This window comes from Podarcis liolepis (genome assembly GCF_965112155.1).
Source record: "Podarcis liolepis genome assembly, chromosome: 7".
In the NCBI taxonomy this organism is placed as follows: Eukaryota; Metazoa; Chordata; class Lepidosauria; order Squamata; family Lacertidae; genus Podarcis; species Podarcis liolepis.
Window position 1 is genome coordinate 66,475,378 of NC_139561.1, and position 26,071 is coordinate 66,501,448.

The 26,071-nt window shown below is 44.7% G+C and overlaps 1 protein-coding gene across 1 annotated transcript in view; it reads right to left on the reverse strand.

Moving 5' to 3' along the window:
• CRYBG2 (crystallin beta-gamma domain containing 2) overlaps positions 1 to 26,071 on the reverse strand; it is a 61,602-nt gene that overhangs the window by 4,845 nt on the left and 30,686 nt on the right. The window contains exons 4-17 of the mRNA XM_083511909.1: positions 15,417 to 19,725; positions 13,325 to 13,372; positions 13,070 to 13,188; positions 11,953 to 12,109; positions 10,839 to 10,978; positions 7,660 to 7,786; positions 6,906 to 6,941; positions 5,854 to 5,990; positions 4,887 to 5,013; positions 3,149 to 3,291; positions 2,077 to 2,203; positions 1,202 to 1,234; positions 699 to 811; positions 34 to 163 (exon numbers count right to left, since the gene is read on the reverse strand). Of these exons, the coding sequence (XP_083368035.1) occupies positions 34 to 163; positions 699 to 811; positions 1,202 to 1,234; positions 2,077 to 2,203; positions 3,149 to 3,291; positions 4,887 to 5,013; positions 5,854 to 5,990; positions 6,906 to 6,941; positions 7,660 to 7,786; positions 10,839 to 10,978; positions 11,953 to 12,109; positions 13,070 to 13,188; positions 13,325 to 13,372; positions 15,417 to 19,725 (5,746 nt within the window). The remainder of the gene's footprint in view (positions 1 to 33; positions 164 to 698; positions 812 to 1,201; positions 1,235 to 2,076; positions 2,204 to 3,148; positions 3,292 to 4,886; positions 5,014 to 5,853; positions 5,991 to 6,905; positions 6,942 to 7,659; positions 7,787 to 10,838; positions 10,979 to 11,952; positions 12,110 to 13,069; positions 13,189 to 13,324; positions 13,373 to 15,416; positions 19,726 to 26,071) is intronic.

Below are 26,071 nucleotides of genomic sequence, written 5' to 3' on the forward strand. Positions count from 1 at the left end.
AGTATTAGAGCCAAGAAGATGTTTCCGACTTACAATGGGGACTTTCTTCAGCGAGCGGATGGACGTGGTGAAGAGGCAGCCCATGGAGGTCAGTGTTGGATACTCGCCTTCAGAGAGAATGTGTTGCTCTCCATCAAACTGGGGGCAGTCATAGAGAATCCAGCTGAAATGAGACAGAGACGTGATTGACTCCATCGCTCAAGTGGCAGCAATTTCATGTTCAGGGTTGTAGATCTGGTTCGATATCTTTCTCCACTTAGGTGTTTCAAAATCCAAAAGTAAGACAGTTGCTCCAGCATGACCTTTCATGCCTAGCATTATTTGTTCAGGTGAACAAAGAATCAAGGATAGCCTCAGTAGCTAACATGAAGCCTTCCCAATAGCTCCAGCCAGCATGGGCAATGGTCAAGGAAGAAGGGAGCTGTAGACCAGGAATGGGGGAAGTCTGGCCCTCCAGATGTTGCTGAACTACAATTCCCATCATCCCCAGCTATTGGCTAGGTGTGCTGAGGCTGATGGGAGCTGTAGTTCAGCAACATCTGGAGGGCCAAAGGTTTTCCCACTCCTACTGGTCCAGCAACATCTGGAGAGGGCATCATGTTGGCAGTCCCTGCCCTAAATCTTTAGAGCCAACATGATGAGTTCTTCACATCATACCATTTACATTCAGCTGCTGTACTGAGGAAGCATCACTTTACCTGCCTCCATTGACCCTGCAGGAGCGTGGGATGAAATTCTCTGGAAGTGAGGCTTGGTCTTCCTTGAAAGAGACGTAATTCCCCAAGAAGTCTGGATCTGAGAAGAGTTGGATCTGGGGAGTCAAGAAAATGTCAGATATGAACAAACTGAGGAAATAATGAACATGGAGGAATCAGACCTGCGGCAGACGGAAATATCTGTATCCTGCCAATGTGCTTCCTGACAGTCATTTCTTCTCCCCAAAGAAACACTGGGAGCTGTAGTTCTGGAAGGGGGGGGGATAGAAAAATATTTTAACTGAAAAATATTTGCACCCTCACCAAACTACGATTCCCAGGATTCTTTGGTGGAAGTCACAACAGACTGGTAAAAAAAAATTAGGAAGTATGGGATAACCAAATTTTGTGTGAATCAGCAGCCCGTCTGGTAGTACCCATGTAACAGCAGTGTGATGGGCATAAGAACCACCCTCATGCTTTGCTTCTGAAGTCCACCTGCTCACCTGAGAAATGAAGTGTAGACTGTGTTCCCCAACCTAGAAGAAAGAGAGAGAGAAGAAAAAGAAGTGGTAAACAATATAATCTTTAGGCAAGCCTAGAAAGATAAAAATTATGTGCTTGACTGGACGGTCTTTGAGATCATTTATTCAATCCAAGAGGGGAGGATCCAGAAAAATACATCCCTCTGGTTAAACAAACCAAATTTTGATGTCTATGATCTGAGAATAAAAAATTGTAGAGTTGGAAGGTACACCAAGGGCCATCTAGTCCAACCCCCTGCAACAAAGGAACCACAGTTTAAGAATCCCTGGCAGATGGCCATCCAACCTCTGTTTAAAAACCTCCAATGAAGTCCATCATCTTCTGATATAAGCACTAAGTTCCCATTTGCAGCCATCCTAACTTCCTTCTATATCTTCACAACAGCCATGTTGAGGTGGGTGAGGCTGGGAGATGGTGACTGGCCCAAGGCAGGCAGCGAGCGAAACCAATAATGGGTTTCAAGAGCCCATATTCTGAATATTTTCTTTTTGTTTAACAGGGTTGGCAAAATGTTTGTATTTTGCTGAGAGTTGTGAAACTCCCAAGGCTTAGAGGATTATTATTTTCTGCAATCAACAAAAGCTTATGCTATAATAAATTTGTTAGTCGTTAAGACAAGATGTATTTTGTGGTGGTCAATTTCATGTGTTGCTTTTGAGGGGAGGCAGGCCCTGTTCTGAGAATTGCCCCCAAACATCTTAATCTGGCCTTGCACAAAAACCTATTTGGAAACACGAAACGGAAGGATACGCAAAGCTCTTTCTTGGAGACAGGTGGGATTGAGAACATGGTTTCTGAACTGGGGACACATGAATGCAGAGTTCTTTATTCTCACCTGTAGGATAGGTTGCACTGAGGAGATCTGGCAGCTGTTTGCACCCCAGTCTTCACAGTTGCGGTACACTCCTTTCTCCAGGATATACTGCTCCCCTGAGAAATTCTTATCTTCATAGGCCACCCACCTGGCCACAAAAATGGAAATGGATTATCTAAACCTCCATATTCACGATCTGACACCCAGAGCACTCGCAATGTGCGTGTTTTGCTGACACATCTATCATGTGAAATTTCGACCTACAGTTCTTAATGAGCATAAACACTGCTCTGCTTCTTTCTCCCTCTAGCCTTTGGTGCAACCGTGTTGCAATAATCACCACTCATCCTCGTAAAGTCTAGATACTACCTCCTCCATTCCCTATCAAACTGTTTCAAACAGCAGATTTTGGATATGTACGTACTCTGCCTGCATTTGAAACATATTCTACCGCTCAAAGAATTCTGGGTTCTGTAGTTTACCCCTCACAGAGTTACAATTCCCTACAACCCTTAGCAAACTACAATGCCCAGAATTCTTTGAGGGAAAGAATGTGCTTGGAAGGTAGAGTGTGTACACAGATTTGGGTTTTCCCTGACACCTATCCTTTCGCTTGCTTTTTAGTATCGAGACTGATGAATAGTTTTGATCATCTCAAAAAGCTCATGTACTTCTCAGAGACCTCTTATATGGCTCAAACAAAGGAGGTCTTATGTTACTGTTCCTTTCTCCCCCTCCTTTGTAATTTTTATTATTTTCATTATACAGTGCAAACAACAAATGTAACCACACAAAGTTATTTCATTTACAAGCTTGTAAAACAACAACAACAATTTCATTATTTGTACCCCGCCCATCTGACTGGGTCACCCCAGCCACTCTAGGCAGCTTCCAACATATATAAAAACATAATAAAACATGAAACAATTAAAAAACCTTCCCTATACAGAATCAAACCACAGTGCAGAAGCTTGTGGAGACTTATGTTGTCGCAGGGATCATGTGCCTCATGCTTCACCCCACTTTCAGTGAAGCCCTGATGTGGCCTCCCCACATTTGGGGTTGAGAAACCAGAGAACACAACGATACTCACACTCCACTGAGGACATGGATGGATTGTGTCGTGGTCCCGTAGCTGGCCAGCTCAACATCTGGCAGCGCTTCACTGAGCTCAACGCTGGGCCCGTCTTCAAAGTCCATGGCCTCAAACAGCACAAGGGCTGGGTCCAAGAAGTCCTACCGAGTGAAGAAAAATAAAATGTATCAGCACAGCCAGCAGCAACCCATCTCCTTGCAGATGGATTTTCAAGAAAAAAGAGCCTTGTTTCACATCCTACAGACCTGAGAAATAGAAAAGGAGGAAAGGCAGTGGGGATGGATTGAGGAGAGGAGCAAGGCTGTCTTTGCATTCTTGTTTACTACGTTTCTAGTACTGAGTTTTTAATCCATATTCACATGATATCCAAAATGTATATGCAGAAAATACTACTGTTTGATGCATTGTTTCTCGAATCAGCTTCACACCAAATGGCATATTTAAGCCATTCCCAATTTGTCTCTTGCCAGGTTGTGAGCATCTTTATGTATGGTGCAAACATCCCCACCCCCTGGTCAATGACCCTTGGTGTGTACACAAACAGAAATGAATCTGACACTAATGAAACTATGCTGATGTGAAAGGCTACAGTGTGGGGGAGGGGAAGAGCTGTGAAACACACCAGGGAGGAAACAGCTTTACAGCACTCTAAGTCAGTAATGTGAACACACCATAAGTGATAGCAAAAGGTTTAGGGATTGTTGTGGATGTTGTGTAGGTATTATTTTGTTTTTTGTTAACCGTTTAATAACAACAATGACAACAACCAGAAAAGCAATTGCTCAGGCTGTGAAAAGGGAATGAGTTAGTAAACAGCCTGTTGACAGGAAATTGCTAATTAAAGATGCATTTGGAAACACTGTGGCATGGAGAAAAAATAACTAATTTAAAAACATGTAACACGCTTACAGATACTGTTTTAATTGCTTTTAATTCTGAATTCTAAATTGTTGTAACATGCTGGAGAAGGGAGGCAAAATCATCATCATCAACAACAAATTTGTTCTGTCTTTCTACAGAAACCATACTCAAGTGGTTGACCATTCAAAAAATAGCAGCAATGAAACTACAAATGAACAGTAAGGAAAATTACTATAATAGCAGCAGTTAATAATAATAAAATATAATAATACATGGGATACCCCCAGTACTTCTTTCCTCAGTGCAGACACACGTGAAATAGTCATGTGCAATGTACACTAGGATGATTTCTTTAGATTTCAAGGGGGCGTTGTCCTCACTTTCGTAATAAATAATTGGGAAACTCCCGCCTGCATCCTGCTTTCACACTGGACAAACAAGACCTATAATTGCATTTTCAGTAGTTTCCATTGCCTGTCCCCGATACAGTCACTATTCCATGGCCACAAAGCACACTCAGTTCTTACCCAGCAGTTTTGGAGGCTGTACCTCCCTCAAGCTCTTTTCCTAAATATTTTTTTTTGTCCTTCTGCAAACTTTGAAGGTGCCCCCAAGTCTGCTAATACCTGCCTCGTGTGTGGGTAGTGCTGGTTTGGTTACATAAGCATTAGCCGGAACACTGGAAGTCAAGGGAAAGTTAAAAGAAATAAAACAAATAATACTTCTGAACTAGTCCTGTTTCTCCCTGATACGGCTGACCTTTGACACTTCTTATTTTAGGAACTCGGCATATGCTTTAAGCCAGGAAATTTTTCTTCCCTCGTGGCAATAAATCTCCCATCCATTGCCCTGTTAAGCAGACAAGTTTTCTCACCGTCCGAATTAGACGAAGTGACACCAGTTCTTCATTGTAGCCTCCCCACTGTGTCCAGTCATTGTACTCTCCTTCTTCCAGCAGGTACTGGTGCCCACGGAAACCTTCCTTCTCATAACCAATCCAGCTAGCAAGGTGAAACAATCCGACAATAAGAGAGCGTGCATGTAGCACAAAAGACAAATTACTCTCCCTTTCCTTCCAGATGTACAACCATCTCTCTTCTCCCCCATCCCCAATAATTCATGGGCTCTTTTGGTTGTCCCACTGCCCTCAGAGGCTTGGGGGCAATGGTGGCCCAGGAGAGGGCATTCTCTGTGGCAGCCCCTACGTTGTGGAGCTTCCTCTCCATCTCAGATGTCAAAAGCCAGTGTAATGAGCTGTGTCTTCAACATTCACAGAAAGATGTGTAGTGAAGGTGCCAGGTGCAAATGTTAAAGACATACATTGTGTTTTAATTGTCATAACCCGCACCTTAGGGTGAAGGGCAGGAAAATGACAGCAACAAGCAGTACTGTTTATATTGGGGTGGGCAGAAGGTGTGGGATCAGCTGTTAGAGCCATGGTTGGGAACACACTCTGCCTTTAAAGCACGTTTGAAACACATTCTTTCCCTCAAAGAATTCTGGGCACTGTAGTTTACCCCTCAGAGAGTTACAATTCACAGCAACCCTTAGCAAACTACAGTGCCCAGAATGCTCTTGGATGCCAGGAGATGAGGAAAGCAGGTGGGCTAAACAGGCAAGGTTGAGGATGGAGCAGGCTCCAAAGGAGAAGTGGCTGGGTTGAGGTCAATTTTCAGAAAAGACAGTGAATGTTGCTCATGCTCAGACTAATTGGCCAGTTCTGCGTCAAGGGCTTTCTAGACCCTTGATCAGGGATTGGCGTGTAGGAATCAGCTGACAATTATTGCTGCCTAGATGGCTCCTTTGCCCTACAACACTTATTCATTCTTCCATCTGCTCACCAGCCTCCCAGGATTTTCAGAGAGCCTGCAGTAGACATCTTGGAGTCCTGGTTGTTTTCTGGCTTCTTCAGGTTGTAAATGTCTCTGCTTACTTCCCAGCTATGACCCAGAAAATGTGGCATTTCATATATTAGAGCCTGCAGAGGAAGTGGGAGAAAGAGAGAATGAAACATGGAGAACAATGAGAGTAAAATGGTGGACACCTCCTCCTTCTGGTGTTTTTCACAAACTTTTGAACCTTTCTTGCTTTTAAAGAAAAGAGCAACCAAAATAATGAGGGCCTGGAGCAACTCACTTTTGTGGAAAGCTTACAATCTGGACTCCTTAAATGTCTGGGATTTCTTTTTATAACAGAGCAAATTCCTAGTTCTTGTGGCTGCTGTGTTCGACAACATTCAGCTCATGTCTGGAAAAAGCTCCAGTATGGAAGAGTTCCTAAGTCCATAAGCACTGCTTTCTCTCCCGCTTCCTTTTGCATGCCACTCTATTCATCAACATTTTACTGTAGGCTGTAGCCACTTGCTATTTATTCCTTTAAAATCTATAAGCACCACCCCCAACAGCCCAAAGTAAAGGATGCCTGTTGGACATGTTTCTGCAAAAGCTATCCATTGACATATTTTCTGCATTTTATTCTATGTGTAACATTTCAGTTTTTGGAACTCCAAAATGTGAAATGCCTGTTGTAGAGTGTGTTTTTGTCAAGGACGACAGACACGTCTGCAAACTTTAAACAGCATATTTTACTCAGTTTCATCAGGCATTACAAGTAATGGCAGAAGGAAACAAGAAAAGAGAAACTGAACTCACAACTCAGGAAGACCACTTAAGCTTTCTTTCCCTAGGTAGATTAACTGTCTAATGACTTTTTCCACTCAGTACAGTGGATATAAATTAATAAAGACTTTAGCTTATTCCAAACAAAGATTTGCTGATGCCTCTTGCTGAAATGTGCAATGCTAGAGCTAGCTTAAGTCCTCTAGCCCCCTTTTCTGCTGGGAAGTATTTTTGCCCTAGGATCAAATTCAGCAGCAATTATTTCCCCCTCTTACCTTGGGCTCGCCAGGCTTTTCCACGACAGGACAGCCCTAAAACAAAAATAAGCCAGAGTGAGAATTCTGTGAGTGGATCTGTCCACTCCGTCTTCCTTTTCATGGACCACTCTGCCATCGCAAGAACAGGATGGTGGACGAGATGTGTGTTAGATCTGACGTAGTGGGGCTTTTCAAATATAAAATGTCATTCTTTCAAAAAAATATTTGCTGTCTCCATGCAGTTCAAGCCTGCCTTCTAAAGTGTAAACAGGAAACCACAAGCAAATGGATAGCTTGGACACTCATGTCCCAACATATATTTATGATTTAGATTTATAAGCTGTCCATCACTTATAATGATCCCAGTTTATACCTGGCTAAGGGACGTGGGTGGCCCTGTGGTCTAAACCACTGAGCCAGGGCTTGCCGATCGGAAAGTCACTGGTTCAAATCCCCACGAAGGGGTGAGCTCCCATTGCTTGGTCCCTGCTCCTGCCAACCTAGCAGTTCGAAAGCATGTCAAAGTGCAAGTAGATAAATAGGTACTGCTCTGGCAGGAAGGTAAACGGCATTTCCGTGTGCTGCTCTGGTTCGCCAGAAGCGGCTTAGTCATGCTGGCCACATGACCTGGAAGCTGTATGCCGGCTTCCTCAGCCAATAAAGTGAGATGAGCGCCGCAACCCCAGAGTCGTCTGCAACTGGACCTAATGGTCAGGGGTCCCTTTACCTTAAGGTTGAAAACAGGAGGAAGATGCTGCCAAACAACACTTACCATCTTAATTGGATGCATGGAGCAGATTGAGGGGTCCTTGGCTCCCCAGGCTCGCAAACTGGGATACCCACCAGGTTCTAAGACATAAGGATCATCGTCAAAGAAGGGTTTTGAGTAAACAAGCCACCTGTGGAGCATAGAGAGAACCATGAACGACTGCTAAAACTTTGTAGTGTCATGTGCCCAATGAACTGAAAAGCACATCCTAGCGACAGCCCTGGAAGAAGAGAGGAATGCATAACCTGTGACTGGAAAGACAGCAGTCATGTTCGAACATCATGGTGAACCATAAAGCATATGCTGGGAGGAAACACACCAGAATCCCTTAGCTTAGCATCCCAACTGGGGATCATGGTTTTGCTCCAACAAGCCATATTCAACAAGTGAAGAATAAGCCTTGGCTACAGAATGTAGTTCACTGCGAGTGAGCAGACCACAATCCCAGGTTTCAACATAATGCTAAGCCAGGGAACATGGTTCGTCTCCTCCCAGCGCCAGGAGAAGGGAGCTGGAAGGTGCGAAACAGGTGGCATTTTGCTTGTGCATGGTAAACCATAGTTTACAGTTTACCATGATGCAGCCAGAGTGAGGCTTCTGGATTGGCCAGGTGAGATATAAAAAGCAGGAGTCTGGTCTTGTGTATCATCCTGGTCTGAAGAGTCCAGTCCACTCAATACTCAGACCAATATTAAGCCCCTAGCTCTGTCTCCAGCAGCTGAAGGCAGGGACTTCTGTGCTTCTGAGACATTTTCTATATTCCAGGATGAGGTGGAGAATAGGAGGGAACTGACCTTCTCAAGCCCCTAACAGTTAACAGCACATATCGTGGGGGTGGGGTGGGGGGTGGGGTTTAAAAGTTCCCCTCCCTGTATACAGGGAAGCTCTAGCAGAGTGGAAAGGAAGGACACACTTCCCACTTCCCTCTTCTCAAGCCTCACCCAGTTAAATAGAAATACCAGCAAAACCACATGTTTGTTCTGAATTGACGCTTCAGTGTGTCAGCACCAATAATTTGGAACTTCCTTTGCAGCGATTATTAGGCAGGTGCCTTCACTGTATTGTTTTCAGCACCTGCTAAAAACTTTTTGTTTAAGGGAGCCATGTAAATTTGAATTGTATTTTAATACATAATTTTATTTTTTAATGTAGATTTTAAAACTGTTGATTTTGTTTGCTTTTTAAAGCCTAACTGGTTTTATTCCTACTTTTAATATATACTTTATGCAAATAGTAGTTTTATTTCATAATGCTAAAAAACATTTTTGTTTAGACAAGCCTACTCAGATGTTTAGAAAGTTGGTGCATATTTTAATCTGTTTTAGCCTATTGTTATTTCAATTTTTTGAATGTCTTAAATCATTGTTGTTCATTTTTCTTAGTGATAATTTTATTGTTGTATCCTTTTTTTGTAAACTGCTTTGTGGTATACACATTTTATGACATAAAGAGATAATATAAATGCTTCATAATGCTGATTTTTATTTGGATTGTTTTTAGCCTAACTTCTTTCTAGCATCTGATTTTTATTTATATTTTATCTGTAATTTTAATGTATATCTTATGCAGACTGCTTGGAGCCTTTGATGCTTAAGCGGTATATGAATCGTGTTAAATAATTTCAATTTAATAAATAAAATGTTCAGGTTCCAAGCTGAGAGCCTGCCCCCAAACTCAGACCTCTAGCACTAGGATGGCAGGTCCCACTTGTCACTTGACTAAAATACATCTATCAAATCTAACCCCAAGCTCAGTGTTGCAAGCTATTGCACATCCCTCCCATTAGGTCAAGTGTGGATTTACAAATTGCTACAAATATGTGTACAAAAGAAAGGCTGAACACATACTTGCTAGCTGGAAAGTTATGCAAATGAAGCCATGAACCTTTAACTACCACTGAGTCATGAGAGGATTTGCACATAACAAATATGTTTATAAAAATAATAATTAAATGGACCTATGCCAGACAGAGGTGCTTTTCAGGTTGGGCTGAGCTGAAATCAACTCAGGGTGTGTACTTTAAAAAGAGGACTTGGTGCTGTTTTTTCTCCTGCTGAACAAGTTTAGCTCCCCCCACAGCTTTTCAGTGGTTTCGACAAATGCAGTTGATCAGCAATAGAGGTGAAAAACTGATCCTAGGGAGGCAGGTTCATGATAAGATCATAAGATGAGCCCTGTTGGTTCAGACCAAAGGTTCATCTAGTCCAGCATTCTGTTCTCAGTGCCCAGCCAGATGCTTCTGGGAAGCCTGCGCCACAACACTCATCCACTGTTGTTTCCTAGGGACTGATATTCAGAGATGCATTGCCACAAGACCTAGCTAATCATTGCTGCGTATAGCCAACTTGTCCCCCAGACGTGGGCAAAAAAACCCACCAAGTTTAGGAAGAAGATTGTAATATGAAAGAAACATATGACCCAAACTGCTTTGCCGTAGTTCCACTTCTCAATAAATATATAGCAATGTTCACATGTATCACAAAGCAATGGTTTGCTTTAGCTGTGGTTTGCAGATGAGCAAAGTAACCATGGCTTGCTTAATCTAATACTGGGTTTTTTCTAAGTGCTGTTGACTTGCACCTCTGTTGCCAGAGTTGTGTGAGGTGCTGAAACAAACTAGGATTAAACTAGAATTGTGGGTTCAGTGTCATGAGAAACCAAGAATAACACAAACTGAAATTTATAAGCCAATCTCAAACCATAGTTTCTGGTTTGATGGTCACAAACGAACCATAGTTGGCTGGCTGGAGTGTGTTTAAACAAACAAACAAACAAACAAACAAACAAACAAACCATAGTTTGCATTACTGGCAAGCCAGGCCAAAGTGCGTCCCGGTCACAATTTAGCCTTTGCACAATAATCCTCCAGGCTGTGATCCTGTGCAAAAAAATCAGATTATTGGTCTATCTACCTCCCCGGACCATCAAATACCTGTGCTGTGTTGAAAAATGAGGAAACACATACATATGCACACACAACTCTTTCCCATAATATAATGCATTTTGTATGCATATACACATTCTTGTGCACACTTTCCGCTAGCGTACCCATTTCTGTATTTGATTGCGAATTAAGTAAGTTTACATTAAAATCCAAACCAAACTGATTTTCTGCTCCATCCCTAGTTCTAGATCACTTCTCACATCATGAATGTTCAAAGTATTTAAAAGCTGTCACTCACAGGCCAGAGTGCACAATTATAGAAGCTGCCTGCAATGGCTCGTTGTGAATTCGTGTGTCCTCTGCAGAATCTGTGAACTTCTGTTTTCTGCCTTCTCCATTCTCCTCAGAAAACAAACTGATCTCAGGAATCCTGTAATCCTGAAACAGAGAGGATTGGCCTGTGAAAGGGGGGGGCAAAAAAACTACAGAACTCTTTGTTTTCTCGCCAAACTGATTTTCAGCATCCAGAAATGTAGCGCAAAGTCCAATTACTACACTGCCAGGGGACAGAGATATCTTACTTGGAAGAGTTCCAAAGGCCTGTGCTGACATTAGGGTTGCAAATATAATGGCTGAAGTCCAGTGCCCAAAATCACACAAGTAAGGACCAACGCAATCAATGCCACTCGATGCAGCAGCCCCCTGACCTCACTGGTGTCACCTTGCTCGAATCCTATCCTGATGAATGCATTGCTGCTACCGCTGGGATGATGCGCCACTGGCTTCTCAACCACCCCAACTGGTCACAATTGCTAAAACTGGAAGAAAAAGCTTCTAGGCTTCTCCTTTCAGTAATGTGGGAGGGAGAGGAGAATGTGCAAGCTCTGGGAAGAGTAGCCCATTCATGTAAGGCTAACCCATGGTTTAGTGTTACATCCAAATGTGGTCACTAACAACTCAAATAAGCCCTTTGCATACATTCAGTGAAAAAGCGTTGCCGTATTTCAAAAAGCAAAATTCCTGGCACCCGCAAAGTTGTTGAGCTTTATTTAGGAAACAAACCACCAAAATTGTTGAGAAGAAGGTCCCCAGTGCCACTGACCTGGTTGTGCTCCCCAAAATCTGCCTCTGCCCGCAGTTTATAGGCATACTGCAATCTTGCTCTCTGCCCCATTCTTGTGTTTTCCTCCCTCCCTCCCTCCCTTCCACCCATCACAATGTATAGAGCAGCCTTCCCCACATGATATCCCCACACAACATGAACAATGGCCAAGTATGATGGGAGTTGTAGTCCAACAAAATCTGGGAACCCAAGGTTGAGGAAGGCTGGTATGAGACCTGCATTTCCAAACAACTGGCTTCCGCAAGAAGTAGAGAGACGTTACTCACAAACGGAAAGGAGTCCCGCTTACCCGCACAACCCTCTTGAGTGAGCCGATATGGAATGGAGCATTCTCAGCTGCTGCCCCTTCTTTGTGGAACATTCTCCAAGGGTTGGTGATCTCCACATCCCCTTCTGCCAGCACACACTTCCGCCCATGGAACCGTGGCTTCTCGTACATTACCCAGCTGGCAAGTACATGACATTGGGTTAGTTCCAAGTAGAGTTGTGAGTAGGGATGGATCTGTCTCTTTCAGTTATCTCAGTCTCTCATTTTTCCAATCTTAAATTCAGTTCTTCACATTTTCACCGCAGTTTGCAATTTATTTATTTTTACAACCCTCATGGAAGGTACTTGAGCATTTAAGTGCAAATTTCTCTGAATATAAACATTTTTGTTTGCAGTTTTGACTAATGTACATATTTTTGCAAGCAATGTCTCTTAAATGCATTTTTGTATGCTGTTTTCACTAACGTGGTGATTTTATGTGCACTTTTACCTAACATATGTATGTTTTGCAAACGCTGGTTGAAGTACCACTCCACAAAATTTGGATATGTGCAAATTTTGAGGGCTGGCTCTGTTTCGGTTCTCAAGAAGCCTTTTAAGTTGTGAACCTTCACAGTCCGCATCTGCATTAGAATTGTTTTAAGGTGTTTTAAAGATGTACTTAATGTTCTTTATTGTTTTATCTCTTGTTGATGGCTGCCCTGGGCTCCTTTGGGAGGAAGGGCAAGTTAAATATTTAATATATATAAAATAAAATAATAAATGAACCCTACCTGGAAATTATGCCCCTTGACCATTTAAGATGTCAGAGGGCAAGAATAGGACCACTGGATGGAGAGCATATTTTGACTAAGCATTAAGAGAAAGGTCTTAATCTGCTTCTGATTTTACTTCTACGCGGCACTGTGTTTTCTGCCTGTACAGTAGAGATGGGGACCTGGGGTCCTCCAGACATTGTTGGACTACAAATCCCATCATCCCCTTCACCGTTGGCCCTAAAACCTGGGGGTGATGGGAGTTGGGAGTCCAACGACATCTGTTGGGCCACACAGGTTCCCCATCCCTTCTCTATATGCACAGCACACACGGCCCTTCCCTGCAACACAACCCAAAGCAAATCACTCAGAGGCTTACTTACCCTCCACGGATCACTCGGATGGAGATGGTGTGGGAGAGCTCCCAAGATGTGGCATCAGTGATATCACCCCATATTTCTCTCTTCTGACCCCCAAAGCCTGCCTCAGAGTACAGAATGATCTAGTGAGAAAAGCAGAAATTGAGATTACCACCAATGCAATAACACCCAGCCCTTAACTTTCTCCCTGCAAGGATATCAGCCCCTTGCCCAGACATCTGGCAACAACAGGCCCTCCCCCCTTTTCGCCCTCCATACCTTTCCAGGTCGCACATTAATCTTCGTCGGAAGCTTCTTTTCCTCTTGCTGCAATTTAAACATGAATGGAAAATTACATGAGAAAAGGGTGCAAAAAAGGTTACATTTCAGAAACATCTAGTTACCCCAATGCCTCTCCTGCTCTGAAACCACTATTTGCATGGGGAGGGAAAGAAAGCTCCCACCCACTCCATCAGCAACATGGAGATAATAATCCTTGCCTATCCCATACGAATTTTATTTATTTATTTATTTATTTATTTATCGATCGTAAGTTAGATATTGCTTGTTTGTGGAAAACACACACACATATACACAAAAAGCCCCTCTGGGGGGGAATTCAGCATCATACTAAGGTGATTGTTTGGTCAGCATAAGCATTTATGTTTGCCAAACAGAGTGACCTTCTCTTCCCCCTGTGTGCAGTTCAGGAAGTTTGCCTGACCCTGTGGAGCTGATTTGGAAGGGGGCATGGGGGAAGAAAGCCCCCCCCCCAATGCACTAGTGGGATTTGTTGATTTGGGTCAGACTAGGGATGGGCGAATGTGCCAATTTCAGTTCTTCATTTTTCCAGTCTTAAATTCAGTTCTCCACATTTCAACATCAACTAGCGACTTGTCAAATCCCCCACAAACATGACTTTTTGAGATAAAGAAAGCGATGGTTGAATGCTGCGGAAAGTGTGGGATAACAATTGTTTGAGAGAACGTTGCCCAACCTTCCTACTAGCAAATCATAATGAACACTCAGTAAATTGTTTATTGTGTCCAACTTCTCCACAAAAGTTGTGCAAACAAATCTTAATGGAGGCTTAACAAACAGATCATTGGGAAGTAAGGGACATGGGGAAACTCTGATTCGATCCACATTTAAATGCAAATCTACAGTCATGAATCTACAGATGAAACACAGTCATCTTTTGAAATTTGCACTTTTGAAATTTTTCAGTGCAATTCTGCAGCCAAGTAATGTGTACAAAAATGCATATACTGGGTGAAAGTGTGCATAAAAATGCATATATTGAGTGACAACAGCATAGAAAATGCATTATATTAGTGAAAGAAACATAAAAAATGCATTATATTAGGGGACATTGCTTTGAAAAATGGGCAAAAATGTTTACAAACCTGTGCATTAGAAGAAATTTGCACTAAAATGCTTATGAATTTTCATGAGAACTTTTCCTTAAATTGGCAAACCAATGTGGAAATGCACAGAACTGAAGTTAGGAAAAATGAGAAACTGAAATCGACAGATTTACCCATCCCTATGGAAGCAACCAAAGTTTGAGCAAGACTGGGAATGGTTTAAACTATTTTGGAATAATAATATGATTATCAGCAGTCCCTTTCCCTTTGTTGTAAAATAAGTATATTTTGTTTTTATTGATTAAGTGTTTAAACCAACATTTTAAAAATGATTGCTAAAATAAGCATTTTAATCCATTAATTATAAAAAGAAGGTAAAGAGAACGACAGAGGAGAGAGGGAGAGGTGGGGGAAAGATTGGACCTATATGATAATGGGCTCCACATTGCAAGTTGTAATTAAAGGTGGGTCCCAGGTCTCAAAAGCTTGAACATTGTGATCTGTCAACTACGCAGCCTTCATCCCTGTCCTAAATGGACCCCTCTGCTTCCCTTCAATTTCTTTAATGAGCATCACCAACTCTGTAGCAGCCATTAGGGAAGATCAACAACAACATAATGAAGCTTAAGCTCTTGTGCTCTTCATCCAGGTGCAAACACCCAGTGACTTGACTAAAAACTGTACAATTGAGTCAAGACCTTGGTGGTTTTGGCCCTGTAATCACTATCCTTATGAATGCAGGTTTTGTCAACCCTCTCAGCATCAACTGGATGTTGTACCACCAGTTCCACTTCACGTCGAAGGTGGAGATTCTAGGAACAGAACCCATTGGCATGAATTGTGCTACAGCACCCCACTTTTGTTACACACCCACGCGGGCCCCAAATAGTCCACATTTCCTGAATGCCCTAAAACAACAAAATCTCTTTGTGACGTTATTGCAGCTGTTTCCAGCCAAAGAAGGATGGAAGGAACCCTTCACTGCACAGTGCAGACTGACTTACCTGAGCTTTTGACTGGGGAAGAGAGTTTGTTTCTATAGACAGAAGAGTAACCTGCTGGGAGCTATTGTCTGCACCTGGCACCCCAAAGGCAGGCTCAGCTTGCAGCGCAGATGGCGGTGATTCAGAACTCAGATTTTCAGGTGCCTTCAGCAGAAGCTCATTTGGAGACGTCTGGCATTCCCTGTTGACTTTTTGGGCAGCCGGAGCCAGGAGTGTGGGCAAATCTCTTCCTTCTTTCCATTTTTCCAGGACTTTTTGTTGAGATTTCTCTGGGGAGATGAACCTGCTGTAGAGGAGACTGTTGTCCAAGCGAGAATAAGGCTTATCTTCCACAGGTTTCTTGTCTGAGAAGCCAGACAAAAGAGTAAGCCCTTTGAGAATGTTTGCTCTGATTAAGTTGCTCTGGTTGGCGATAGCTTTAGGAGCGATGGCTTTGGCCTTGGCGTCTGCAGCCCCTTCCTGCAACTTCCCCAGGAAAGAGCCAATCTCCTCCTCGGTCTTGAACGTCTTGTTTTCCCAAGGGTACAACTCTCTGGCCTGACTGTCCTCCCATGACTTTTCATCCTTGGTAAGATATGGGTTCTCTATTTCCTCCATCTCATCTTCTTCCTCCTCCACTTCTTTTTCTCCCTCTGAGTTCCTCTCCTCGGTAAGAGCGAAAAGCTCACCTATTGCTGCTGGGAGAGGAAGCTTTGACTTGGGAGCGACGTGGTCCTCATCGATAGGTGGAAGGGATGTGTGCTTTGCAAACGTGGAAGGACGTGGAGGCCTCGGGAGGAGCTTCAGGGGCTTGTGGAGTTCAGGGGGCTCCATATTACGGAGGGTGTCTACAAAAAGCTCCATGTCCACAGCTTCTTCAGGTTCCTCTTCTGCTGTCCTGCTGCTGTGTCCTGATTCCTGGCTTGGAGGTTCATGGGAGGAGTTCATTTCGGTAAGGGGAATGGCTGGTTCCAGTGCAAACACAGGGGAATCTTTTCTGGGATAACCTTGTTCTTCCTTTAGCTCATTCCAGACGGTGGATTTTTGTTCCCTTGTCACAGATTCCTGGGATTCAGCAGAGGATCTAAGCATGTTGGTTTCTTCTGCAGCATCCAATGAGCAACAAAGTCCTTGGGATGCAGACGTGTTGGCCTTCTTTGCTCTTGATAGGTTGTGCTCCTGTTCTGACCCATTTGTTACAGGGCCATCTGGGTCAGGCATGCTTTGTTCCCTTTCAGACCTGCTTGATGTAAACAAGTTGCTGTGCCTCTGGAATGCAGGTTTGGCGTGCGGGCTGCAGTCTCTCTCGGACGTGCTCAAAGGAGCAACTCCCTCCCTGAGTGTGGTAGCATCTCTATTTGATGTGAATGCAGGGTTTGGCAGAAGCATACACCTTTGCCTTTGGGCGTCACTCACACCGGCACTTCTGGATTGAGTCATGCAGCTTTCTTGCTCGGATCCTGCTATGGAGCAGTTGCAAACATCATCTGGAAGGGATGAAGGGCTCCCCTGTGGGGACTTGTCATTAGGGAGGTCACTCTGGGACTGCAAGTTTTCTTTTGGTGGCAAGGAGCTGATAGAGCTTGGCACGAGGGACTTTCCTTGCAGTGCTTTGCTTGCACTCCCTGTTCCAGAGCTGGACATGATAATTTCTTGCCCTGCTCTGTAGACGGTAGTGGTTCCAGCTTGGGGTACGATGACTTGTCGTTCAGACCTAAAGACGACCATGCTGTTGCCATTGGGGCCATACCACTGGGTTTGAGATTTGGCTACAGTGCTGGAGCTTACAACACGAGGCAAGGGACTTAGCACACAGGGCCCACTGGGAGGTTTAGTGCTTGTGGTGCTGGGCGTGTAACTTTCCCCCAGGGATCCACCCAAAGAAGTAGTGTTGGCAACTTGTGACTGGTAGTTTTCTGTTTGGGATCTAAGTATTATGGCACTGGGCTGGGCACTTTCTGTCAGGGATCTGGTGATTATACTGGAGCTAGCACCATTTGGCACATGGCTTTCCCTCTGGGATTCCATTGCCCCAGTGCTGATAGGAATAACAGGGAGAGGTTCCCCCTGAGAGCCATCTGTGCTTGATATGAGGCTCTCTCTCTGAAATATAGTTGCCAGAGGGGTGTTAGTAGCACTACCACAGTGGTTTCCTGCCTGGGATCCAGCTACTATGGTGCTATTAGCATCTTGTGTCTCTGTTCCTGACAGGCTCTTTGGCTTTGAAGCTGGGGTATACACCTGAGCAAACACAGGACCGTGAGCTGTAAAATCTCTCCGTGGGCTGGGAGAGCAGGAGGGCTTCCCATCTGATGTGGGAGAGAAACTTCTAGAACCTGCTGGGGAAGAGGAGCGCTTGCTTTCTGCAGAAGAAAATGAGTGCTTGGGTTCTGCTGAGGAAGATAGGCACTTGGCGTCTGATGGGGAAGGTGTGTGTTTGCCATCTACTGGGGAGGTTGGGGGCTTGTTTTCTGCTGAACACAATGTCTGCTTGGTGTCTGCTGAGGAAGACGTGTGTCTGGCATCTGCCAGAGAAGTTGGGTGCTTGTTTTCTGCCGAAGAAACTGGGTGCCTGGTGTTTGCTGGGGAAGACGGACACTTGGTGTCGGCTGAGGAATATAAGCGTCTAATATCTGCCACAGAATATGAGTATCTGTCGACTGGTAAAGAAGATGAACACTGTGTATCTGCTGTGGAAGAGGAGCGATGGTCATCTGCCGCAGCAGATGAGTAGCGGCTCTCTACTGGAGGAGGCAAAGGCTGGGAACTTGCTGAGCCCTGGGTATCTGTCATGAGGCAAGATGTCCTGCTATTTGCAGGCGAAAGGGAATGCCTGGTCTCTGCTGGTGAAGAAAACCTCGTATCTGCTGGAGAACGGGACCGCCTGGTCTGTGATGGGGAGAAAGGAAGCCTGGTATCTGCTAGAGGAGAACACCTTAAATCTGCTGGAGAATGGGACCGCCTGTTCTCTGAGAAAGACAACAAGGCATCTGCCGGTGAAGGAGACCGCCTGCTATTTGCTGGAGAACGGGACCGCCTGGTCTCTGATGGGAAGAAGGAGTGTCTGGTATCTGCAGGAGATGGAGTCCGCCTTATATCTACTGGAGAATGGGACCGTCTAGTCTCTGCTGGTGAAGGAGACTGCCTGGTAGGTGCTGGAGAATGTGACCGCCTGGTCTCTGTTGAGGATAAGGGGTTCCTGATATCTGTTGGAGATTGCTTTATATCTGCTGGAGAATGGGACCGCCAGGTCTCTGGTGAGGAGAAGGAGTTCCTTGTCTCTGCTGGTGAAGAAGACCTCCTGGTATGTGCTGGAGATCGGGACCGCCTGGTCTCTGCTGAAGAGAAGGAGTTCCTGCTGTCTGCCAGAGATGGTGACTCCTTTACATCTGCTGGAGATTGGGACCGCCTGGTCTCTGGTGAGGAGAAGGACTTCCTGGTCTCTGCTGGTGAAGAAGACCTCCTTGTATGTGCTGGAGATCGGGATCGCCTGGTCTCTGCTGAAGAGAAGGAGTTCCTGGTGTCTGCCAGAGATGGTGACTCCTTTATATCAGCTGGAGATTGGGACCGCCTAGTCTCTGATGAGGAGAAGGAGTTCCTGGTCTCTGCTGGTGAAGAAGACCTCCTTGTATGTGCTGGAGATCGGGACCGCCTGGTCTCTGCTGAAGAGAAGGAGTTCCTGGTCTCTGCTGGTGAGGAAGACAGCCTGGTATGTGCTGGAGATCGGGACCTTCTGGTCTCTGCTAGAAAAGGGGGCCGCTGGCTATCTGCTGGGGAAAGGGGCCGCCTGGTATCAGCTGGAAAAAGGGGTTGCCTGCTACCTGCTGGAGAAATGGGCTGCCTGGCATTTGTGGGAGAAAGAGAACTCCTGGTATTTTCTGAGAAAAGTGGGTGGGGAGCATCTTTGGCTGAAAAGCTGCGCCTGGTGGGTATGGGGGAACGGGAGTCCCTGATGCCTGTTGAGGAAGATGGTCCAATGGTGCCCGTGCCTACAAGCCCTTTCTCCCAGGCCTCGAGCAACACGGACACTCTGGAGGGGCTGTTGCCTCTGGTTCTGGTACTTCCTCTCTCCAGCATCTGTGTCACAGCTGAGACTTTGCCAAAGGAAGGTTTGGTCTCTTCCTTCAGTAGATCAGAAGGTGTTGTCTTCCTTCTGAGCGAGGCAGTTGCAGTGGATCCCCCTGACCTGCTCTGAGCGGAGCGAGACCCACCAGCGACCTCCTCCATTCTGTACTGAGTGCAAAGGAGGCCTCTTCCAGTGTCAAATGGTCCTGTAGGCTGAGGTCCTTCGCTTTCAGATGCCACGGAGAGTCCTCTTGACTCAGAAAAGCTAGAGACAGGGCACAGAAAGGACAAAAGAAATGGTCAGGCCAAGAGGAGGCAAGAGACTCATTAAACTGTTTGCAGCAGGGGTGGGGAAACACAGACCCAGTAGCCAAAGTCAACCCCCCCCCAATCTCTCTCTTTAGTCCTTCGGGATCTCCTGAAGCCATCACCCTCTCCCCAGGCCACAAGTCTTCACAATCCGGCTTTGCACCCTTCTTGAGTATTTTTGCCCAGCTGGAATGTGTCCTTGAATTCTGATAATGCCTCTTGCATGACTGGATGGGTGATAAAGAGGGGTGCACGCATGTGTGTGTAGAGACCAGCCTACTGTACAAAGATAAAATTTACATTTGTTGTCTCACCCACTTTTGGCCCTGTCCCCACCCTACACTGGCATGTGGCCCTCAGAAAGGAAGGTGGCCCTTGGGTTGGCAAAGTTTCCCCACTCTGAGCCTATGTAAAAATGCCTTCGTGTTTCTATTCTATTATACTCCTCCCCCTTGAAAACTTCCTACTTTTTAAATGACTATTTCGACAAACCTGTGTTCCTTTACAAGGGCCCCAATTATCTACACTCATTCTCCAGAGAACGCAGAATCATCACATACTTGGTCTGGGATGGTCTGTTTTAAAGGTCATCCAGCCCAGTGATTGCAAAACGGTGGATTAGAACCAATCCAGGGGCTATGGGAATCTTCTGAATGGCTTGAAAGACAACTAGTAGTTTATGATCAAAGGCACTCATTGAACCACAGCCAGTGCCTATTAATTATAAGCAAGCACAATAGCACGTGCTAGCATTTGATTGAAATACGATTGTACAGGTGACGATATGGATTTTGGAACAGATCTGAACCATAATGGCATGGCACAATTTCTCAAATCACTAATGCCAGTTAAAAAAATAATAACTACAGAGAAATCCAAAGCCTGGGTGGAGAGCAACAAAGCAGCAGATTGATTGCCACACCCCAAATCTCGGTACTGATCCTGGTCAGAGTGGAAGGAGGTGGGCAGGCAGTTTGTATCCCCCACCCCAACTCTCTTTTGTTGCACCAGCTCTAAGCTCACACAGCTGAGGGGCCTGATGATCAGGCCTCTCAAGGGATCTGTGGGGCTTTGGATCCAGCAGAGAGATGCCAGACCACCAGCATCCTGCATTCCACTTCAAAGAGCCCCCATTTCAGAGCTCTGCCAGTGGCAGTGTTGCCAACAGAAGCTTACCTCCTGCTGCTGAAGATTTTGCTGCAGCTGAGTGCCCTCCCACCAGCAGCCCTCCTCTCCACCACAGGCCACAGGAGAGGACTCGGCAAGTCATCCTGTGTGCACACACACCCTGCCCATCTTGCCATCAAGGTGGGGGTGTTTACATATGCATTCTTATTTTATGTAAACTATTTATGAGTCACTTTTCTAAGAAAGTATCCAGAGCGATGTAAGCCATAAAAAGAAGTGCATGCCATTTAAAAAAATTAAGCAACTGAAATACTGGAAACACAAACCACTGCCGAAAAGAAGCAGTAGCTGCACAACCAGAATCAACGTGGGACCAGATAAAAGGGAGAGGTGGGATGGTGGGAGTCACACCTTTTGCTGCCTTTCGTCTCTTTCCTTCTCTCAACTGTTAGATTCTAGTATCAGCCATTCCACCCAGCTGCACCAGAGGGAGAAATGGAGCAGCAGAGATGGGCAGATATGGTCCTCCAGGCTTCTCTGTCTGACCCTGGGAACTCTCCCCAGGCCATGCCCCTCACTGGCTTTGATTCATACTGTTATGGAGGGCCGAGTTTGGCCACCACTATCTTTAGTGTGTAGGAGTGGCACTCTAGGCTTGATTGGTGTCAGCTGGAGGTGCAAATAAAGGGAGGAAGTTGCAGGCTGCAATTTCCTCACGAGGAAAGCACACACACACACACACACACACACACACACACACACACACACACACACACTGAGATTATACCATGGTGGAGAGATAAAGAAGGACTGTAAATAGCTTGTAACAGAAATGCTTGTGCAACCGGTCAAGCAATAAAAAAGCTCTTGACTGAAGAATTTGAGTGTGACTCCTGTTCTTGTCCTCTGCCTCCGGGGGGAAAACTCTGCTACAAACAGTAAGAAGTAGTTTTACCGAAGGTGCCACCACACAGGCAGAAAGCGCAGCGGAAGTGTGTGGGTGGTTACCCCTATTACACACAGCACACGATTTTGCCTGGTTGGAAGGTGTCCTTGCATTCTGAGAATGCCTCTTGCCTGTCTAGTTGGAGAATATATAGGTTTGTGCAAAAAAACCAAGACATCCTGTTTTTTTGTGTGAGATCTCGGCGGCCATTTTGGGTGTCGCACTCTTGCTCGCTGTTGCACTGCACTCTTGCCCCAAAGAAAGCATGGCATGGGTCATGTGACTCACCTGGGTGCACATCCCAGAAGAGGCATGTCCTGGTTTGGGGTCTCCAAAAGTTGGACAGTATGCAAAGATAAATGTTGCATTTGTTGCCCTGCTTACTTGAACCTCAGGGCTCCGCCCACTGCTGGCATGCGGCCCCCAGAAGAGTGTGCAGAAGGAAATGCAGCCTTTGGATTCAAGAAGGTTCGCCACCCCTGGAGTAGCAGGGCTTACTACTGCACTGGCCTGGCTGAGAAACCGGCCGCCACTTGCCCACCCACCCACCCACCAGCTTCCTTCAAGCTGGTCATTATAAGAACTTACACAAATAAAGATGCAATGACTTGCAAGGTGCAACCAAAACATGGCAATTTCTTCCATACCTAGCGGTGGGAGCAGCTGCTGCTAACCTTGTTAGCCTCAAAGCATGAAATCCAGCTAGGACAACTAGGGGTCAAATATTTTAAGGAGTGGTATCAGTTTAAATGCTCCACCTAGAATACAGCGCCCCCCTGCTTTGTTAATCATTTTGGTTGTGTTATTCCTAAAATCAACTGGAACAGGGACACCTTCATTATATCCCACATCAATGTATAGCAACCTGGCATTTGGGGAATTCTGACCTCATACAGAGCCAGTGATGCAGCATAAATCTCACCTGACCAAACAATTTTGAAAAGGGACCAATGATGAGAAAAGCGGTTTTAAAATGCGAAACTACACACACTTCGAGTAGTTTAGTTGCTGTTTACCAAGGTTGGCAAACAGGTTTGTGTTTGTCTTTTGCTTTAAAGTGGCAAGAATGGAATGCAGCAATAAATCAAGCATGAAGGGTGGGGAGGTGCTTGCTTTCTTTTGTGGGTTTTTTTTTAATTCTAGTGTCTCATTGCCTTAGTCACAGGTATTCATTTAAAAAAAAATAAGGTGCCCATTTTTTTTGTTTTTTTGCTTCTGCTCTTAATTTGAGTTCTTTGCATGGTTGGCATTGGGGGAGAGCAGTGCTGTGTGTCAGGCAGAAATCAAACAGGTAGGTTTTTCTAGTGTGGAAATCCAGTGATGGGGAAAGCTTCAACTATTCACAGTCTGTCTGTCTGTCTAATTGTTTGTGACGTGATTTACTTTTGGATCCTCTACCCCCATTGAAGGCATAAATTTGCATATGACAAAGGGTATACAACTTTAATGCAAAATTACGTATTCTTTTGTAAGTACAGCAGACGGCCTGATCCATATACTATATATTGGCCCCAGGAAATTCAGCGGCACTTCACTAGATGCGTGAAGTGTTATCCTGAGTTGCAGATTGAAGGTTAAAGGTAAAGGTAAAGGGACCCCTGACCATTAGGTCCAGTCGTGGCCGACTCTGGGGTTGCGGCGCTCATCTCGCTTTATTGACCGAGGGAGCCGGCGTTTGTCCGCAGACAGCTTCCGGGTCATGTGGCCAGCATGACTAAGTTGCTTCTGGCGAACCAGAGCAGCGCACGGAAACGCCATTTACCTTCCCACCGAAGCGGTACCTATTTATCTACTTGGACTTTGACGTGCTTTCGAACTGCAAGGTTGGCAGGAGCAGGGACAGAGCAACGGGAGCTCACCCCATCGCAGGGATTCGAACTGCCGACCTTCTGATCAGCAAGTCCTAGGCTCTGTGGTTTAACCCACAGCTCCACCTGCATCCCTTTTGGTTAGATTGAAGGTTAGAGGATTGTAAACAGTCAGGTCTGAAGAAAATGAAATGCAGAAAAGTACAGATTATGATAATTCCATTATTAACAGTGGCCATTCACCCAAAAAAGTGGTTGATAACATAGACATCCTGACATTGGTAAGCCAATTAACAAATATAACTTTTTTAAAAAAGGAATCCCACTATATAATATTCTCTCTACTCCCCAACCATGTATATACCAGCAAGTCAGGATAACCCTTCATACATCTATTGAAGTAACTGTAGTTCACAAAAGCTTATGCAGTGATAAATTAATTTGTCTTTTAAACTGCCATGAGACTCAGGGCTAAAATTTGCACTGTGTTTATTTAAAGATTTTTTAAAAATAAAATGATTTCTCACTGGTATCTAACTCCAGTGAAATTATTTAAAATTTATAAAGGTGTCCCAAATGTTTGCTGGAAGTGTGCAAAAATGTGAGAGGACATTTTATCATGCTTGGTGGACTTGTAGAAATGCCGAGAAATATTGGCTACAAATACATACATTGATGCAGAAGATTTTAAAGTTTTACATTCAATTGAAGCCAGAACCTTTCCTGCTAGGAATAATAGATAACAATTAGAAAAAGACTATGGATAATTATTTCAATACATGATCACAGTGGCGAGACTTTTATATGCACAAAGATGGAAAGATTCATCATTACCTACCAGGGCGGAATTGCTAAAATTACTGGACTTCGCTGAGATGGCAAAATTAATGTGTTTAATCAGAGAAAAATCATTATCAATATTTACTAAAGATTGGAAACCACTTATAGACTTTTTGCATGAAAAAGAAATTGAATTTATAATATCTAGGTTTGAGGATTAAAGAAAATATTGGTTTGTAGAAAGTGGAATTGTTGTTACCTTGGATGTATTGAATAATTTTCTATATTGCAGCTGACAGAAGAAGAATCAGAAGTTCTTTTTCCTTTTCCTTTTTCCTTTTCCCCCTCTTTTTGGTTTGTGTGTTTAGATTAGTTTTTTTATCTTTGATACAAATATATATTTAGTAATTGTTATTAAGCTCATTGTTGTTGTTGCATGTAGTTCCCTCTTTTGGCCAGAGTAGGGTGGTAGTATGCAGGCAATGTTCCTCTCTGGTGTCCTTCAGGTCCCAAAGTTTTAATCAAAACTGTGCACATTTAAAAGGGCAGGGATGAACCACCTGTCCCTCCCTTTCTTCCTCCCTCCCCTCTCTTTTTAAAATTATGTAATGATAGGATAGCCACCTTTTTGCCCTAGCAGGAAATACACCTGTTTTATTCTTACCTATCATGCAGCTGCTGAAGGCCTGGGATCCCTGCCCAGAAAGAAAAAAAGGAGGCACACCTAAGTGGCAAACCTGTTGCTCTATTCCTAACCTGAATTGCTGACCAGTGCTTGTAAATGCCATCTGAGCCAAGTCAACTCAGCCTTTCCTTTCTACAGGAAACAAGCAGACAGGGGTTGAGAAATTCAATGTGTCCTGACCTGCTTAGCCTGACAAGGCATTAATCTCCAGGGTGAGTCAGGTTTGTGCTTTCACCCTGCCAAGCCACCAACATAATTCCACGGAAACAGGAAGGAAACTTCCCCTCCTGTTCTGAGATACGGACTGGTTGAAATTTTAAAAAAAGATATTATATGAGACCAACACATAGGTTAAAGCCTACTTTCTCAGGTTTTTTTTAAAGCAATTTATCTGGCTCTTCTCCACAAGCTCAAAGGCGCAGTGGTGCCATTAGAGAAGGACTTTGGGGCAGAATGAGTGGGAGGGACCCCAAACACATCTCAAGGGCAGCAGGAGTTGGGAAGAGATGTGGGCATTAAAGTCAGAGTCTAAAACAGACTCCAACCTGGTGCACTCCAGGCGTTTTGGACCACAACTCCCATTAGTCCTTGTTGCTTGAGGCTGATGGGAGTTGTAGTCCAAAAACATCTGGAGGGCACCAGGTTGGAGAAGGCTAGTCTAAATTACCTAAGTGCACCACTGCAAAAATGCAAGGAGTAACGTAACATAGTAGACACACACCCAAAGACATAGACATGCATGCATAAGGAAGAGTTGGGTAATGCCTATATTAAGACCAACTGTTGGCATCCGTCCGGGAGTGAACTCAAACTGCTGCGTTAGCAGCACCGAAGACACTTTCCATGGTGCACAAGATGACAAGACCCCACTCTCGGCCTCACTGATATGGTCCAAAGGAAAGGAAAGCAATCCGTTTGGCACCAGCTGGTACCATCCAACTGTCTTAGGGACTCC